Here is a 17,792-nt window from a genome sequence, read left to right as displayed (position 1 = left end):
AAGAATATAGGAGACATGTCATTTGGTGCGCAAAATGAAATCCATAAAAACCGAACCCCCAAGAAAAAAACAAACCATAAAAACCAAGCCCACAATTTCACTGCATTTGGAATTTTTCCCCACTTCCCAGTACATGGCAGGGAATATTGAATACTATGATGTGCAATTTGTTACACAAAAAACAAGCCCTCATACAGCTCTCCACATGGGAAAATAACAAAAATGAGAGATGTTTAAGGGTGATGCCACACAGGTCATTTTTGGTCAGTTTTTCCCAATTATCTTAATCAACAGGTTGTAAGCAGCCAAACACATGGTGAAAGGCCAAAAACAGACTGAAAATGGATGTTTAAAAACGGACCAAAAACGCCATGTGTGGCATCACCCTCAGGGCGCGTTCACACGTTGCGTTTTGACCTGCGTTTTCATTGCGTTTGAAACGCATATACAACAGCTGAGGAGAGGTGATTTGCCTAATTTCATCACTGTTAACGCATGCGTTAACAAAACGCATCGTAAACGCGATGTTAATGCATGCGTTAACAAAGCGTTAACGCATGCGTTTTGTTAACGCATGCGTTAACATTGCGTTTACAAACGTAAACGGTAATGTAATTAGGCAAATTACCTCACATCAGCTGTTGTATATGCGTTCCAAACGCAATGAAAACGCAACCAAAACGCAACGTGTGAACGCGCCCTAAAGGTGGGGAGTGAAAAATGGAAACGCAAAAGCGAAAAAGTGACTATCGTATAGGGATTAAACAACATCTGCCGTTATCTACTGTGATCAATCCTGACCATGGCGAAGGGGCATGGGCACCACCTTATCGTTATCAAGTGCCCCCCCCCAATAATATCAAGGGGCGGAAGGGGCGCAGATGCCTGTAATCTCATAATCCCTATTATACCCTACAGGAGCGGGACCCCTGTGATGGCAAAAACCTTCCAAATACCCACTTTTCTGTCACTCATATGAGGTTGATCAAAAGATCCTACAGTCCCCAAAATGTTATCAGTGACAATATCTATATGGTGTCTCTATGATCGGACCGACCTAAAGAGGAACAATGTGCCATTTGGTGATACAGAGTGAAATTCGCACAACAGAGCCCGCTAGTTTTCTTGTCAATTTCACAAAATTTGGATTTTTCTCTACCAGCCTCCTTTGGGCGGTTTCCCACATGCGTGTGATCGCGGCCTATTCAGCTGTGACGCCTTTAGTATTCCTTGTAAGGGTGGATACCCACATGGCATTTTTCTCTTGTTTTTAAACGCATCCAAAACGCAAGTGGAGGGGGTTTGGCCAAACCCCCTCCACTTACGTCTTGGATGCATTTAAAAATGTGACAAAAACGCCATGTGGGTATCCACCCTTACAAGGAATACTAAAGGCGTAGTCACAGCTGAATAGGCCGCGATCACACGTACTGCTAGACGTCGGGGGGGAGTTCGGTCCTCGCGCGTATCCAGAGAAACACATGCGATTGGCTTATCAAGGACCGCCCCCTGTGACCACGGCTATAGGCGCTACTTTGCTGATCAATGGGGGTAGTAGTGGTAGTAGTTTGTTCATACAGCGGACACCGGACTCCGATCTCATGATCTGTGGGGGTCCCATCACTGCTCCCCTGTGGGTACCTTGTTATCACTGGACAACCCTTTTAAATGGCACCACTAGGGACTGACTATACACCTGGTACCCAGCTACAACCCCTTTGGGTGAAGACACACATGGCGTTTTTGGGCCGTTTTTACTAAGTGCGTTTTCAGATCGTTAAAAACGCATGCGTTAAAAAACGCATGCGTTTTTTGAAAACGCATGCGTTTTTGTCCGTTTTTCCGAAATTGCGCAATGAAAAACGGACAAAAACGCATGCGTTTTCAAAAACGCATGCGTTTTTAAAAAACGGGTGCGTTTTTTAACGCATGCGTTTTTAACGATCTGAAAACGCACTTAGTAAAAACGGCCCAAAAACGCCATGTGTGTCTTCACCCTTAGGGTGATTTTTAAAAAACGGTTGCATTTTTTAACGCATGGGTTTTTTAACGGAATGCTTAAAAACGTACCAAAAACGGTTTCAAAACGCCATATGTGGCATCACCCTTAGGGCGCGTTCCACTACCGTGGCGTTCATAACGCGACGCTAGCGCACAGTGGGCGGGGCTCGGGCAGATCGCATATGCGTTTCCCGGGAAACGCATGAGATTAATAACCCGATCGCATGCGTGTGAACGCGCCCTTAGGTGTTACTTATAAACTAGTCAGCAAATACAGACGGAACAAGCCTGACCCCCGTGCACCATCCCTATTACTACATTCTCATAGACTTCTATGGGAAGGGATAGTTCCTGCTCTCCACACACATCTGTGATAGACACGTACACGTGCAGGAGTCAGTGTAACATCGGATAACGCTAATGTGAACAGCGCTCTGTCCAGTGACCCCCAGCACGTGCGGTAATCACAGCCCCGCCCCCGGCCTTGGCAGGTGCGCGCGCTCCTTTCCCGGCATTCTTCGCGCCGTGTAACAGGTGCTGAGTCCCCGCCCATCCTCTCCCTGGTTGCCTGGTGACCGAGTCACGTCCCGCCCGCCGCTCTCTGGTTGCTTAGTAACCGCTCAGGCCTGCGGGCCCGGTAATTGGTGGACGAAATTATAAACCGCCGGAGGTCGCGATGTCCCGGGAGTAGCGAGACCCGCACCCGCCCGGGAGACACCGGAGGACAGGTACCGGCCGGGGCGTGCTGGGGCTTGTAGTTCCTCCTCGGTCATGGCTTCCTGGCCACTGAGGGGATGAGATCTGCTCTTCTGCATAGGGACGTGTTCACACTGGTAGAGACTGGAAGCGTTTAGTTTTGTTGTAAGAAAATAAAGGAACAGTGACGGCATATTTACAGGCACCAGACAAGTGCACGACTATGGAGAGCAGTCACCACCGGGAGACGGGGCACCTCAGTGTGTCCCAGGGAGAGCGAGCGAGGGAGGGGGCCGGGGCTACAGGTGGGAGACTGTGCTGGGGGGCCTTGGCAGGTGGGTGGGTGAGGGTGCTGGGTTCTCGCGGGTGGGTGAGGGTGCTGGGGGTTCTCGCGGGTGGGTGAGGGTGCTGGGGGTTCTCGCGGGTGGGTGAGGGTGCTGGGGGTCCTTGGCGGTGGCTGGGTGAGGGTGCTGGGGGTCCTTGGCGGTGGCTGGGTGAGGGTGCTGGGGGTCCTTGGCGGTGGCTGGGTGAGGGTGCTGGGGGTCCTTGGCGGTGGCTGGGTGAGGGTGCTGGGGGTCCTTGGCGGTGGCTGGGTGAGGGTGCTGGGGGTCCTTGGCGGTGGCTGGGTGAGGGTGCTGGGGGTCCTTGGCGGTGGCTGGGTGAGGGTGCTGAGGGTCCTTGGCGGTGGCTGGGTGAGGGTGCTGGGGGTCCTTGGCGGTGGCTGGGTGAGGGTGCTGGGGGTCCTTGGCGGTGGCTGGGTGAGGGTGCTGGGGGTCCTTGGCGGCGGCTGGGTGAGGGTGCTGGGGGTCCTTGGCGGCGGATGGGTGAGGGTGCTGGGGGTCCTTGGCGGCGGATGGGTGAGGGTGCTGGGGGTCCTTGGCGGCGGATGGGTGAGGGCGCTTGGGGACTCTTGGGACATGAGGTTTCAGGGGGTCCTTGGCCGGTGGGCGAGTGCCAGGCGTCCTCTGCAGTCTTCCGATATGTCCATAAGCCCCACATCTGTTAGTCCTCAATCAGGGGATACTGACACCTGACCGGTCACAGGGGTCTGACCTCAGGGACCCGCACAGAGAATACAGGGGCTGCAGTGCACCCCGCTGCTTTGCCCCTCTTTCCTTTTTGGTGCCCTGTGCAGGGGAGGTCTCAGACATAGGATCCTCCTGAATGTACATCTGAGCTGATGGTAGCCATGTGCCGTCACGTTATAAGATTGGAGACCCCTCCAGGGTGCGTTCTCATGGAGGATTTGCACTGTCATGGAAAGAAGCCGCGTTCCCTTCTATATTCGGAGATACTTCTCTGCTGCACTGCGGGTGTTATTAGGAGCCTTTGAGGGGTATTGACCCTTGTCAATGCTTGGACTCCCGACCATCTCAGACATGCAGATTTGTGTTCCTTCCAACCAGGAAAGGGGATAATTCTACCTCACCTATGGGGTGCCGGACCTGTGTGGTATTTTGGGGTAGGAGCCTTCTGTTAGTGGGTGACAGCTGAGCGCTCGCTGTTTACCCAGCTGATGCCTCCTGCACTTATCTGTCACTGTGTAAATTAGTGGGAGGGACAAATCCTGGACAGGTGAGGACCACATCTCCCTTCCTTCTCTTAATTTAGGATGTGACAGATGACCTTTGTCACACTGTAGGATTGATGGTACCTGCTGCCCGCAGATTAGGGTTATCACTTAAGTCTGTTGGGTGCTGCTTAGGCCTCTGTTGTGTTAAGTGGAGACTCTTGACAGACAGAAATATAGAATATTGGCAAACTAGACAATCCCTTTAAGAACGTCTTGAGCATATGGTGTCTCAAAGGGATCACATCATATTGTATAGACATTGGTGTTTCTTGGAGTACAATTCCTCGCCATAGTTTAGGTTTGGTTTTGCATCTTGTCCACATACATAAAGTGTAAGGACATGTTTTTGGGCCAAGTACAGTCCAATGATCAGACAGACTCCATTTTTACTGAACTACTCACCAGTTGATGTGGGTTATAGTAAAAAACGATGGGTGGGCTGATTAGAATCTGCCACCTTTATGATGGTGGGGCATTGTACAGATGAATGTGGTACTACAACTCCCAGCAATGAGTGATGTAATAGGCTGATATAATCTGGCTTGTGAGTGAATGGGAAAGATCTCCAAGTCGGTGTTGAAGGCAGGTTTAGTGTCTGACCTTTAGCACCAGGCGGGGTGAGGGGTGTGGGCTGCTCCCAGCATAAGCTCCTTATCTCCCAGCGCAGGGGGGTAAGTGCTGGAGGAGATAGACCGCTGCCTGCTCCTGACATTGAGCTCTTGTCACCTACAGTAAGTGCTTTGTACTTGTGTATTGTGTGTAGTTGGATGTTTTTAGTATAGATTATACTTAGCATCACTGTTTTGATAGCTATACATTATATAGGTACAAGCTATACATTATATAGGTACAAGCTATACATTATATAGGTACAAGCTATACATTATATATATTTTACACCACACTAAAGCTACAAGTCCTGATACCAGCGCAAGTACAGTCAGTGTCTGTGTGTGTGTGTGTATAGTGGCACATGTGGGACCGGTGGCATGGGCTGGCATCATCTTCATGTATTAGTGATTAGTTTGGATCATTAACATATTTTTATGCATATAGTTTAGGCTGTGATTATGCTTTTCCTTAAGTAATTGTTTCTATTTGTAAATGATCCTTTGATGGTTTCAAAAAGTAGATCCTGTGAATATCACCTTAAAGGAGATCAAAATTCCAGCATCAATGGAAGTACGTAACAAAACCCTTGCTTGCTTGTATTTATGACCCTGGTGATCGGGTGCCGTGAAGGATCCATCCAGTTAATAATAGGAAGTTCAAGGGTCACAAGGGAGAACACAGTAGGGACATGGTTATGTTTGGATGCATTTTAGGAAATCTAAAATAAAAAAAATAAAAAAATTGTTCACTTGCTAAATCTGCTGGTGTTGATCCCATTCACCACTCTGTTTACCTGGAGAGTGATGGTAAGCCTGGTATACACCCCTGCAGCCAATCACTGGCCTCGCTGCACCAATGAACGGTCATGGTGGTCACATCCCAGGATGGATGATCACCCAAGTCCATGAACCACAGGAGAAACTGCTGACTTAAATTATATATAAAACAATAACTTTTCATTAAGTTTAAAGTGATGTACAAAGATAGTTATCATTGATTACGTATCAGTAATCATGAGAACTGGAGGGCGAGTAGTTATTGTTTCATTTGACTATTTAATATATAAAGATCAATTATTATAAATTCTACAGTGTGATTTAGTATATTTCCTGTATGCGGCAATCCTGGTGGTACAGAATCTATAGGATGGCAGCGCCACATTCACAATCCTCTAGTCCTTACACTGGGAGATTACTCTACAGGACAGAGTGACTAATCATGACCACGAGACTAGTCCTTGTCCCACCATGGAAATACTAGGAGACGCGGACTGTATTTACAGTGAGCCCGGCCATCTGGAGGGGATTACAGGGCAGCACGGAGAGGATCTAAGTAGATTGGACGGCTGCTATTTATGGACTGAATGTCCCTTTACTCTCTGATTCTGACCAGTGTACTCTAATGGTCTCTGCCAGGGGGTCAGGTGTACAGAAGATGGTATGAACTTAGGAGGGTTATGTCCAGACCAGTGAGGGCACAATGTAGGTAGGTTAGATTTAAACCCTGGTCATAGATGAAATGACCTACGATGTGTATTGATTGGTTAGATTGTATATATTAGTGATGTGTTGCCTCTATGTATCCAGTATGGTGTGCACATTGGGCAGCCTGGCATAGGAGAACGATAGGCATCCATTGTTCAGTGTTAGCAGATGAATATGGAAGGGACTGTAGTGGCTGCTCAGATGTTGTTGAGCCGCAGCCCTTTGTTGGGAGATAAGCACCCGCAGCCAGGGCTGTTCTCATCTGTATGTATAGATGGCCGCCAGCCAATAGCCCATTCAGACCTCTCCATAAACTTGCATCCTCTCCTCGCCCATGAATTTGTCTACTTTCCATGAGAGAGATGTGGCAGATGTGAATAGTCTAATAGTACTGCATTGTTTTCTTAGACATAATTTGTACCTTGGTGCGTGGGTGTTTATAGGTGTATATATATTACACACCCCTTATAGTTATTCTATGTAATGTGTGTGTATATTATACATTGCTGCACAGTACAGATGATGTATTCTGTATCGGGATTTCTTGTCTGTGCCTCAGTGGCTCCTACATGTTCTGTATCCTGGAAAATCTAAGCAGCCTCCTGCCTTACATCACTGTTACCCTCCGTTGTCTGCTTTGTTATACCTCCAGGTCCATTGAGTTATATTTCTGTATTGTAGGACATGTCTCCATAGATGGTGAGCCCCTCTGCGACGCTTCTGGCTGGCTATGGGTGACTGGAGGACAGGAATCATGCCGGAGTCAGGTAATTCTACGTTCTCTGAGTTCTTCACAGTAAATGTGCATCAAAATTTATTGCAAGTTTTGTTGCACAAATTAGAAAGCAAAGTTTACGATGTTCATCCGCTGTTGGCTCTTTAGCAGCAGCGATATATATCAAGTCTATCCCTGGCCACTACCTCGCTGGAACATGATGTGCTTGGCAGGGAGAGGATTAAGCAGATGGTACATTATAGTTGATGATGTCTGATAGATTTGGGTGACCCCCTCCCCCTCTACATCTGCATCGAGGTGGAGAATGGAGACCCCAGTACTCCCCATAGGTCTGTCAGGCACTTATAGCATATTCTTGAGGTTGGGATACCTGTAAGCCCTGTTATATGTATATTTGAAGGTAAGATCAGAACCTCACGTGTCACAGTACATTACAATCTCCCGGTTCTCATATAATTGGGCCCAGGGGGAGTTGATCTTCTTACCGCCGGTGTCTTTGTAGCTGATTAATATAGTGGATCTGTACCTGCAGTCATCGCCTGGAGGAATCCTTTTGAGGTTAATTGCTCCAGAGGTGTGATGCTGAACTTTTAGCCTTTTTGCACAAATGTTTGTTCTACATTCTCATCCGTTGCTTTTTTGTTATTCTTTTCTTCCAGATAACAGGATAATTTCACGATACAACTCTGAGCCCCGGATGACTTCCCCATCACTCCTACCTCCCTCTTTCATGGCCAAAATGTCTCAAGAGTCAAACTTCTGCAATGAGGACAATGTAGAGCAGTGTATCACATACATAGACCAGGTGGGTGCAGTGTTACATTAGCGGCAATAAGGTCATGGGTGTGATATGAAGGGGTTTTCCCTATTATGGACAATATTCTGTGGTTAGGGGAAAAATTTGCGAAGGCAGGGGGTTTGGCGATCACCTGCAATCGACAGAATACTAAATCTCCTATTCTATGTAGGACTTGTGTGCTCGGCTGGTCCCAGGAGTCGTATATAGTCATGGATAGGGTGGCTTACAGGACAAGATGATCCTGCAAGTCTTTAATAGTAAGTGCAGATCAGGGGTATTGCAGGTGCACATTTCCCATTCATTGAAGGGGACTTAACTGTCGGACCCTTATAGATTTCCAAAATATCCCTTTATCTGGTAGACTGTCTGCTAGATTCTGTCCTGACACCAGAGAATGAATGAATGAATGGAGAGGCTATGGGGAATGTGCATGGCTCTATCAGTTTATTTCCATGCAAGTTATGATAGTCAAGCATAATAGTGGCAGCAACTCAGTGTCCACATGATTTGTCTGGGGAAATATTCCTCTTACTGTATTGTATATGGAAGGTCTAACAGCAATGTCATTTAGTGAATTGCATTACAATGATATTTCCTGTGCTTGTAGGAGCTTATAACATTGGGGTTTCCTTCGTTGCAAACGGCATCCAAAAATGGTGGTGGTAGGAGGCTACATGTAGTGTCCATCGTGAACTGTGTCCACGAGCTACTCCAGCAACACACCCGAGACCTGAGAAGGCGAGAAGATGTAGAAATGCAGCTTCTCAAAGTGAACAGCGACCTGGAGCATCTGCAGAACAGTCACAGCAAACTTAAGGTGAGCAGAGACGAGTCACATTTATATTTAGTGCTGTGTGCAGTCATATGACGTCATATCATTCTTTTGTTCTGTATAACAGGATCAGCTGGATCTGACTAAGCGAGAAAACGCCTCCCTCCTGGAGAGAGAGCGCCAGCAGCAGTGCAAGAACCACAACCTGCTCCAGCTCCTGAAGAATGAGAAAGAGGAGGTCAGTCATATTTACCACGTGATAATGGGTGAATATGATTGCAGGGGGTCTTGGCTGTTTCCCCAGCCCTACAATCAGCAGAACAGCAAGTTCCTCTGATCTGCTCTGATCTTCTGGATATTGTTGTGATGGCTAACTGGAAGTCCCATAAGAATCAACAGAGCTCTGCCCTGTGCTCCACCGACTACAGGACTTCTGTATCAGCATACAGTACGGGTGACCTCGTACAACTTCTACGGGGGATGTGACAATTGAGACCCCCTCAATTGCCCCACATCCTGTGTATAAATATTGAGACAACCCTTTTAACACCAGGAAAACTGTAGAATTGGTCTGTTTCCATTATTTATGGCACATGCCACTTAATGTCAGTCATCTCTGCAATGGGAAGCGGTACAAATCCCTATGCCTTGTTATATGCAGGTTCAGAAGCTGCAGAACATCATTGCCAGCCGATCCACTCAGCATAACCATAATATGAAGAGGAAGGAGCGGGAGTACAACAAACTGAAGGAGAGAATGTACCAGCTGGTGATGGACAAGAGAGACAAAAAAATCTGTAGGTGACACAAGTCCAGTGTATACACAACTCATCACATATGTCATCATGGTTTTATCTTACAATTTGAGCACAAGGATGACTCAGGAGACCAGACCTGAGGTGCAATGCTCAGTAAATAGAGCTGGATATGCATATTATATATAGCTTCACACACCCTGCCAATTTCACCAGTCCACCTTGTAATGTATATGGAGACCCTCACTCTCCCCTGGTGGCCGATGTCAGGAGGCGGCTCAGGTATTTCTACTGCCTCAGGCTACATTCACACGATGTATGCCCGCCATACCGTAGTACTGCGGAGAGGTATTTTTACTGCCTCAGGCTACATTCACGCGATGTATGCCCGCCGTACCGTTGTACATCGGGCATACATCAGTGCTGCGGAGAGGAGCAGGGGATGAGCACAGCCCCTCCATAGCAAAATACAGCGCACGGCACCGTATTACGTAGAAAGATAGGACATGTCCTATCTTCCTACGGGCTACTGAGGGGTACGGTGCCGCGCGTATAGGGCTGTGAGCCAATAGAAGTGTATGAGGGACGTATATACACTCCCCATACGTTCGTGTGAATGTAGCCTCATCCTTTTATCTCCAGGAGATAAGCCACCACTAGAGATCCATTGTCTGGCTACACCCCTGCTTCTAATATGAACACATGCATGCTTGGCTAAGCTCTCTGCTTGAATACAAGGGTGTTTGCAAATCAGGTTCTAGTAAGTGAAAGGCTTGTGGCTTTAGATATCAGCATATAATCTGGTACAGAGCCAGTATTCAAGTACAGTTAGCTTCAATACATGTTCCAATATCCAACAGTTGCTGTAACTCCACACATTTGAGGGCTTGATATTGAAATGAATAGATTGTACTTTCATGTTTCACTGCTCTCATGGTCCTGCTGCTTATGCAATAACTTGTGTGTATGTTCATCAGCCATAGATGTGCTGAACTACGTTGGACGAGCCGATGGCAAGAGGATGGCCTGGAGAACCAGCAAAACGGACGCCAAGTGAGTAAGACTTGTGTGTAGCAGATTAAGTAGAAATTTGAATAAAGTTTTTTAGAAAATTTGGGCAAATAAGCCCATAGGATGCAAAGATTATTCGCCTAATATGTATGCTTAACAATTGCCATAGGGTATAATTTAAATATTATAAAATTATTATACTAATGAGCCAGACGAGCTGCCGCCTATGTCACTGCAGCACTTCTTGGCTGCGAAGATTAAATACGCATGTTTCATTCTCTGACCAGGCTTAACTTCAGAGAGTTGGGGCATACATATTTAATCTTCAGACCCAAGAAGCTCATTAGCATATATGTTTTTTTGCACATCCTGCAGTTCCTAAAGCAAACCTGTTGATAGATGATATGATAGATGTAATGTCCTTTAAGGTGTGTATTACAAAAGTACATAAACTGTCATTGGTTGTACTTTGCAATGCTGGAGATTTATGCAATGGAACAGATACAATCAGTGTAGTACACCTAGGTTATATGGCATAACTGTATATATGGATGATTTGTTGTGCCACATGCCTTGTAGTATAATTTATGCACCTGACTGTAGACAATACATAATGTGTGATGTGGACTTTCAGGAATGAGGAGGAGATGTACAAGGTTCTGCTCAGCGACTATGAACAGCGGCAGAAGCAGCTGATGCTGGAGAACGCAGAACTGAAGAAGGTGCTGCAGCAAATGAAGAAGGAAATGATCTCCATCATCAGCCCTCAGAAACCTAAAGCTAAGGAGAAACTAGAGGACAGCCTTGGCCCGGTTAGTGTAATGTCTTGTTCTGTTCCACACCCACTTCTGTGCAATCCTTCTTGCTGACTCGTCTCCTCCTGCATTTCAGGTTCTCTCTGATGGGGAAGATGATGCTGCAGACTCCAGTAAAGACAACCTGATTGAGTTATCATGTGAGGCGGCCAGAGAGCAGCTGGTCAACAGCATCCGTCAGCAGTGGCGCATACTGAAGAGTCACGTGGAGAAGCTTGACCACCAGGGTATGACTGTCGTGTAGCATCTCAAATCCAGATATAGGAATGTACTATGAGGAAATTCTGAAAAACAATTAAATTTTCCATAAATAATGAATACCCTGGATGTCCTATAATCTTCTGCATGCTCATCTTTCTGTGCCATAATATTTCACCCTATGTGTAGTTTACAACATGTGGAATATCTGCAGCATCTTTACCATGTATGAACTGACCCTTAGGCTTAATGCAGACTGTGTGCAATATCCAGGCCCCAAGCAACAGGCTGTGCCATTGTTTGTGGCCCAGCAACGTGACCATGATTAACCAAAGAGGGCTGTGAGCTACATGCAATTTGTGTGGCTAACAGAGCAAAATACAGTGGTATGTAAGGATTTAAAGGACCTGTTGGAGCGATTTAGGACATTAAGCCACACATGGGTACTTTAGGGTCTTAAATCTCCTTTTAGGTGGTCCCACAAGAAAACAAACTTGCGTTGGTTCAGAGCTTCTCGACCTGCATAGTTGAGCCAGTATTCTACATCCCGACTTAACTGCGCATGTGCCATGGGTAGGGAGCTTGTGCAATGAAGCCGGGGTGTACTGCTCTGGCTTCGTTGAATTACTGTGTGGGGAGCACAAGAGATCTGTCAGATGTTCCTCATTGGACCCATTTGTAAGTATAAGGTCCTGTGGGTGACTTAGTGTCCCAAATCGCCTCGACAGGTCCTTCTTATTGGAACAGTCTTTTTAAAAGCTGCATAAAAAAGTTCTGGATATTTGGTGATACGTTTCATATATCTGACCACTCTCTTGGTCTTGGCTTGATAACCTCATCAAAAATAATTGCCCTTCTAAACATGCAATCTCTTTGCAGCTTCTCAGGTGCGTGTGGTCTCACCAGATCGCAAAGGATTGATTTCAAAGGAAGAACATGAAAAAGAGCTTGAAAAATTAAAAACAGAGATTCACAGCTGTAAAGAAACCATAAAGAACCAGCAATGCCTGTTACAGGTATGGAAACTGTCATTGAAGTCTAGAATGAGACTGAGAATGTTTAAAGATGTCATTTTCTTAGTTTAAGTCCTGATCACATCTGCATGAGGGGATTCTGTTGCGTTCTTCCATTATAGAAGAGTGTAATAAATCACTGGACGGTCTTCTGTTCTCCATAGTTGTTTGTATGAAGTCGTAGCTCACGTACTTTATAGCAGAAACCGGGACTGTGAGCTGCTCTATTGTCTGTCACAAATATTGCCATCTAAGGGGGACGTATATCGGCCGTAAAAATGTCCCCCATACGGCAGTGTGAATGTAGCCTTGTAGGGTGAGAAAACTAATGGACAGATGAAACCGTTTTTGGCTTTATTTTCATGGCTCTGCACCAATCCTCTTCCATTCAAGGATCATCTGTTTTAGTGATAAGATGGATATCATACGATTCTAGTGGCCAACTGTGTATGAGGCATACTGACTCTCTCCTGGTTAAAAATAAGTTGTAATTCATCTGCCCAATTTATGTTTACCTTGAGGTCTCCAGTACTATCAGTCTTCATTCTCATCACGGTCAGAGCAGCCAGTGGTAAGGAAGTCCTATCCAACAGCTATGAAATATATGTGAAGAACCAAACAGGTTTTGCATCTGCTGGATGCCCCAAAAAACACGTCTGTGGACCCATTTATGGTGCAGTGCTGCCACCTGCTGGATTGTGGTATATGCAACATAATTCTAAAAAAAGAATGAAATATTATTATTACATCCATTATTTAATAGGCATCTGAAAACATGCAATTTTTGGAAATGGATTAATAAAAGGTGGGCATTTTCTAAGTTTCAGGATTCTCATAGTTTGCTGCTTTTAAGGATCGTTCCTCAGTTCTGTCCTGTCACGCTTTGTGCAAAGTCCATTCATTTGAACAGGCAATACAATAATTATCCTTTGGCGCTGCAGGGAAATTGAACACTTAATACAGGGATTTCACATTACCATTCAGCCACAATAGAGGAGCACACAAGTTGTAGTTTGCAGCACTCATTGCAGTCTACAAATGGCAAGTCTGGTTCAACCAGCAACCAAAAATCCAATAGCATTTGATAGATCAGTGAGAACTTCTGAGGGTCATTAAATGTGATGACATCATATTAAAATCTTCATGTAGCCATAGACTTTTTTTCTTTCAGGCACTGCTATAAAGCTTGATTTAGGATTAAACCACTGTCCTCTTCTAGGCCAAGTCTTGTGAGGTTTTCTAATGACTGTATTTTCACATGCAGCAGCAGGTTGTTGTAGGAAGTGATGATGATAGCAGCACGCTGCTGCAGGACTGCTACCTCCTAGAGGACCAGGAGCGGCTCCAGCAGGAATGGAAGCTGTTCAATGAGCAGAAGAAAAACTTTGAAAAGGAAAGAAGAAACTTCACTGAAGCCGCAATCCGTCTTGGACACGAGGTAATTTGTGAGAATCAGTCTGGGAGGGTGAGAGCTACCCCACCCCTTCTGCCTCCATAGGAAGATAAGCGGCCAATCGGTGGAGGAGTGACTGTGCTCATCATGACCAGTAGACATAGGAGTCTATGGGAGCCATCATCTGGCCGCAAATTATGCAACCAGGTCACAGGCCCCCAAATACGGACAATGTAATCCTATAAAATTTTGGATTTTAAGAAGGGCAATTAGCCCCCCCTCTGTTGTTTGTTGTTTAGTTTACGCCAAAAAACCCATTGAATGAGCGTAGCCGTACTTCCACTAATCCCTGATGGACGAGGCACCAAAAGTGTCAACTCAACATGGTGTAAGGCTCATACAGGGCAGGTCATGGCAAACTTCTTGTGTGTTTTTACTTTTATCAGTATTTATTTATTTATTTTTCCCTGTGTTTTTCTTTAGAGAAAAATGTTTGAGGAGGACAGAGCGCTGTGGTTAAAACACCAGTTTCTGAACATGACTTTGTTTTCTGACCGGAAGAGCTCCGAGCACTGCCAGTCTCTAAGTGCCTTAAGTAAGTCTCACCAGCTGCTGGGGACATGTTATTGGAAATCTACCAGCAAAGTCCATCATGATAAACCAGGGACACTTACTCATAGATCCAGGCACCGGGACTGTGGTAATATTATTCTATTGGTTATCTATGGCCTCCTTCCTTCTAATATGCCAATGCACCAGTCTTGGAGTGGCTCTGGTAACACTCCTGTGTTGTAGCTTCACAGGCCTTTACACTGTCATCCTCCCTTTACAATGTAAGGCTGCATTTACACAAATGTATGCTCGCCGGGCCGTAGCTGGGTGAGCATACGTTGGGCTCCATGGAGAGGCGGTGGGGTGACCTATCCCCTCTCCATAGAGATGCACGGCGTACGGGCCATAACACAGGGAAAGATAGGACATTACAGTCTATGGGGGACGTATGTACGGTCGCATACAGGTTATGCCCTTCTGACTCATTAGCATAATTGTAAAAGTGTTTATTTTATTACATTGTACATTTATTATATTGTAAGTGTTGTATTTAAAATGTAAGTAATGGATAACAAATATATAAGAAGATTATCAGTTGCGATGCCTGGAGCTATGAGTAAGTGTCCCTGGTTTATCATGCTGGACTTTGATGTAAAATTTTTCTTTTAAGTTAAAACTATATGTATTGAATAATTTACTGCAGAAGAATCAAAGTAATAATACCATTTATCTCCCGCTGGTCATGCGCTTCAGATTATAAGAATTTGGCTTTTGGCTGTTCCTATAGTTGATTTCCTGCTTACTATATCCATATTGTGTATAGCAAACTATATCAATCAAAAATTATTTTCTTCTACATTGTCTCTGCACATTACCAATACATCTGATGTGACATCTTGTTATATCTTGGCTTTGTTTTCTTTAGGCCCTGATCAAGAATGTCCCAATAACCAGTCTCCTCAAAGTAACCTCCGCTCATCGTCTTCAGGAGATGTTACCAGAAGCGCGGGGAAATCACTGCCAGCTACGCCTGCCACTAAGCAGCCCCTGCACAGATACAGGTACAGTACAAGGGCTGTATACCCCATATACACTGCCAGTGCCTGGGAATTACGGGGACACATGTCGGTTTTCTGACGTTAGTGTGAGGAATAGCTGAGTAACTGGATTCAGAGATTTAGTCTCTAAAAGACTCTACAAGAGTATCTGCTACTTATAAAGGGGTCATTAAATGTATTTAGCCAGGATAGGAGCTAAATATATATTTGCAGAAGGGTCTCTGTATTTGGACCCCAAAATTGTTAGAACTTGGACTTCAACTTGTTCTGACTACTTGTCCACTTTAGATTTCCAGATTTTACCCATCATGTTACTGAGGAATTGGACGGGGCTCTGTTCTGTGCTCCACTGACTAGTATGGGACTTCTGGATTTGCTAACTTGGAAGCCCCTGCCCTATGTAACAGAATGTAATCCTCCATTCTGATAGTGGGAAAGGGGGGTCTAACAGCCAAGATTCTCTATCCCTGTGCATAGGGGATACATATTGATAACTAAACCCTTTATTTATGAGCTAGTAGTAAATAATTTCCTCCTCGTATCTATAGCATGGATTGGGGTTTATAAAAATATAGTTCTGGACAAAGACCGGTTACACATGAACACGTGCAGCCCGTGTATACATGCCGTATGGTGATAGATGTAGGAACATACTGCTAGGACGTTCCCTCTGCTGACTGAATTGTAATAGTGACTATAGTTCTAGGATGATTTTGGAACAATCTGTGACATAAGAGATCGCCTCCAGATCAATTTAGTGGATCTACCTGCAGACATGTCCAGCAGATGGCACAGTCAATGCCATTAAACTATTGTGTATATCCTGCAGAGGGAGTTGAATTGTGCCCCTTGTATTAGGAGGTTCTGACTTCTCTTCCTCTCCTCCAGATCTTCTCGGATCGATTCGAATGGCAGCGACCTGTGAAGCCCAGGCAGATCTCGATGCCGGGTCGCCCTCCGCTCTTGCACACACCGGCCCGTGGCCTTGTTTCTGAATTAGTCTGTAAATTATGACTACGTTCTCCTTGGTCTGATCACTTTCTCCTGCTGTTGGAGTTTACTGCCTGCTGGATGATGTCTGTCCTGCCCTACTGAAAGAGTCGTCTGTCCCGCCTGCTGGATGAGATGTCTGTCTGTCCTGCCTGCTGGAGCAGCTGGATTGTTTTGCCTGTGTGTATGTGCTGTTTGCCGGCTGCGTGGCTCCTGACTGAATGTGCAGTGCTTTATTTTTTTCCTTTCTCAGGGAATAAAGTTGTAAGAAATATTATACTGACTGAACACTAAGAACGTCTCCTCTAGAAGTGCATACTTATAGCTGGGTATCAGTGATCCTGGGGGGCAATGTGCCTGCTGGTAGGCCTGACCCCCGTTTAATGCCCTGATAGGTCTCCCACTGGTTTGGGGGGTAATTCCAATATTTGATTTTAAAGTGTACACCTTATATAACCAAATGATCATGTATTAAACGTTGTACTGTGACCGGATGTGTATTGCTGTCAATAGTCACAGGTATGGAACTACCACTCCCACTATGGTCTGAAAGCCGTCACAGCATGTTGGGAGTAGTAGCCAAAATCCTCACGGTCTCGTATCGCAATGGTGCCAGGAGGACGGCTGGATTATCACTGCTGGATCATCTGATGGCGGCTGTCATGCATCGTAGCAATACTTTGGGGTTTAGTAGGGACATGCACAATGACATTAGTGAATGTGGAGGGGCCTATGTTGGGGTGAAATGCTGGAATTGTAGTCCTGCCCCCTTCATAATATCTCTCGAGGAATAATACCTTTCCAGGAACAGGAAATTTAGTTTAAAAGCTGTATAACCCCCGTACCCGTCATATAGGACGCTGCTGACGAGATCCCACAGACTACATGTAAGGGGATGTGCGGCATCTGCTATAGATCTGAAAGCCAGACGCTTCTCCCCTAGTCACATCATGAGGCATAAAGCTTTATAGGCTGGAAAAACATGGCTGCTTCCTTCCCAACCATAGCGCTATACCAGGCAGTAGATCACTACTCCATAGGTGAAAACAATACTATGTGCAGCAGAAGGAGAATCCTGTACCAGAATCTTGGCGCACCTTCCAAGGGTGTTGGGCAGATCACTGACGGTCCAAGCGTCATCATTGGGTATTGGTTCAGAAGTCTCGGGTAAAGGATCTCCTGCTGTAGGGGACGACCTTTACTCACCACCTCCTGGTCCTGCTTTCCAGCTGACCTTGTTCTTTAGAAGTGTATGAGCTACAGAGGCTTTTTTTAGGACACTTTCCCAGTGGGATGTTCGGTTTTAGCTAAAGACCTTGTACCGGACACTGGGG

At 45.7% G+C, this 17,792-nt stretch overlaps 1 protein-coding gene across 3 annotated transcripts; it reads left to right on the top strand.

Moving 5' to 3' along the window:
* Positions 1-2,581: 2,581 nt before the first annotated feature.
* Positions 2,582-16,489, top strand: SSX2IP (SSX family member 2 interacting protein). Of its 3 annotated transcripts, none has more exons than XM_072126903.1 (14): positions 2,582-2,729; positions 7,048-7,133; positions 7,762-7,907; positions 8,509-8,718; positions 8,801-8,911; positions 9,335-9,470; positions 10,406-10,481; positions 11,074-11,251; positions 11,331-11,481; positions 12,332-12,468; positions 13,733-13,903; positions 14,342-14,453; positions 15,336-15,471; positions 16,357-16,489. In XM_072126903.1, the coding sequence occupies exons 2-14, from the start codon at positions 7,097-7,099 to the stop codon at positions 16,391-16,393; spliced, it is 1,638 nt and encodes a 545-aa protein (XP_071983004.1). In that variant the 5' UTR covers positions 2,582-2,729; positions 7,048-7,096; the 3' UTR covers positions 16,394-16,489. The 3 variants fall into 3 exon arrangements, with proteins under 3 accessions (XP_071983004.1, XP_071983002.1, XP_071983003.1); XM_072126901.1 differs by having other exon boundaries at positions 2,583-2,729; positions 13,730-13,903; XM_072126902.1 differs by lacking the exon at positions 2,582-2,729 and adding an exon at positions 4,983-5,001 and having other exon boundaries at positions 13,730-13,903.
* Positions 16,490-17,792: the final 1,303 nt, after the last annotated feature.

This window comes from Engystomops pustulosus, chromosome 10 (assembly GCF_040894005.1).
Source record: "Engystomops pustulosus chromosome 10, aEngPut4.maternal, whole genome shotgun sequence".
NCBI lineage: Eukaryota > Metazoa > Chordata > Amphibia > Anura > Leptodactylidae > Engystomops > Engystomops pustulosus.
The sequence above is the reverse complement of the archived record's forward strand: the minus strand, read 5'-3'. Positions and strand labels throughout refer to the sequence as shown.

Excerpts from the sequence above, each read along its gene's own strand:
- SSX2IP (XM_072126901.1), top strand. The coding sequence starts at position 7,097 with ATGGGTGACTGGAGGACAGGAATCATGCCGGAGTCAG. Across the intron at positions 7,134-7,761 it reads AGGAATCATGCCGGAGTCAG|ATAACAGGATAATTTCACGA; the intron begins GTAATTCTACGT and ends CTTTTCTTCCAG. Across the intron at positions 11,482-12,331 it reads GGAGAAGCTTGACCACCAGG|CTTCTCAGGTGCGTGTGGTC; the intron begins GTATGACTGTCG and ends ATCTCTTTGCAG.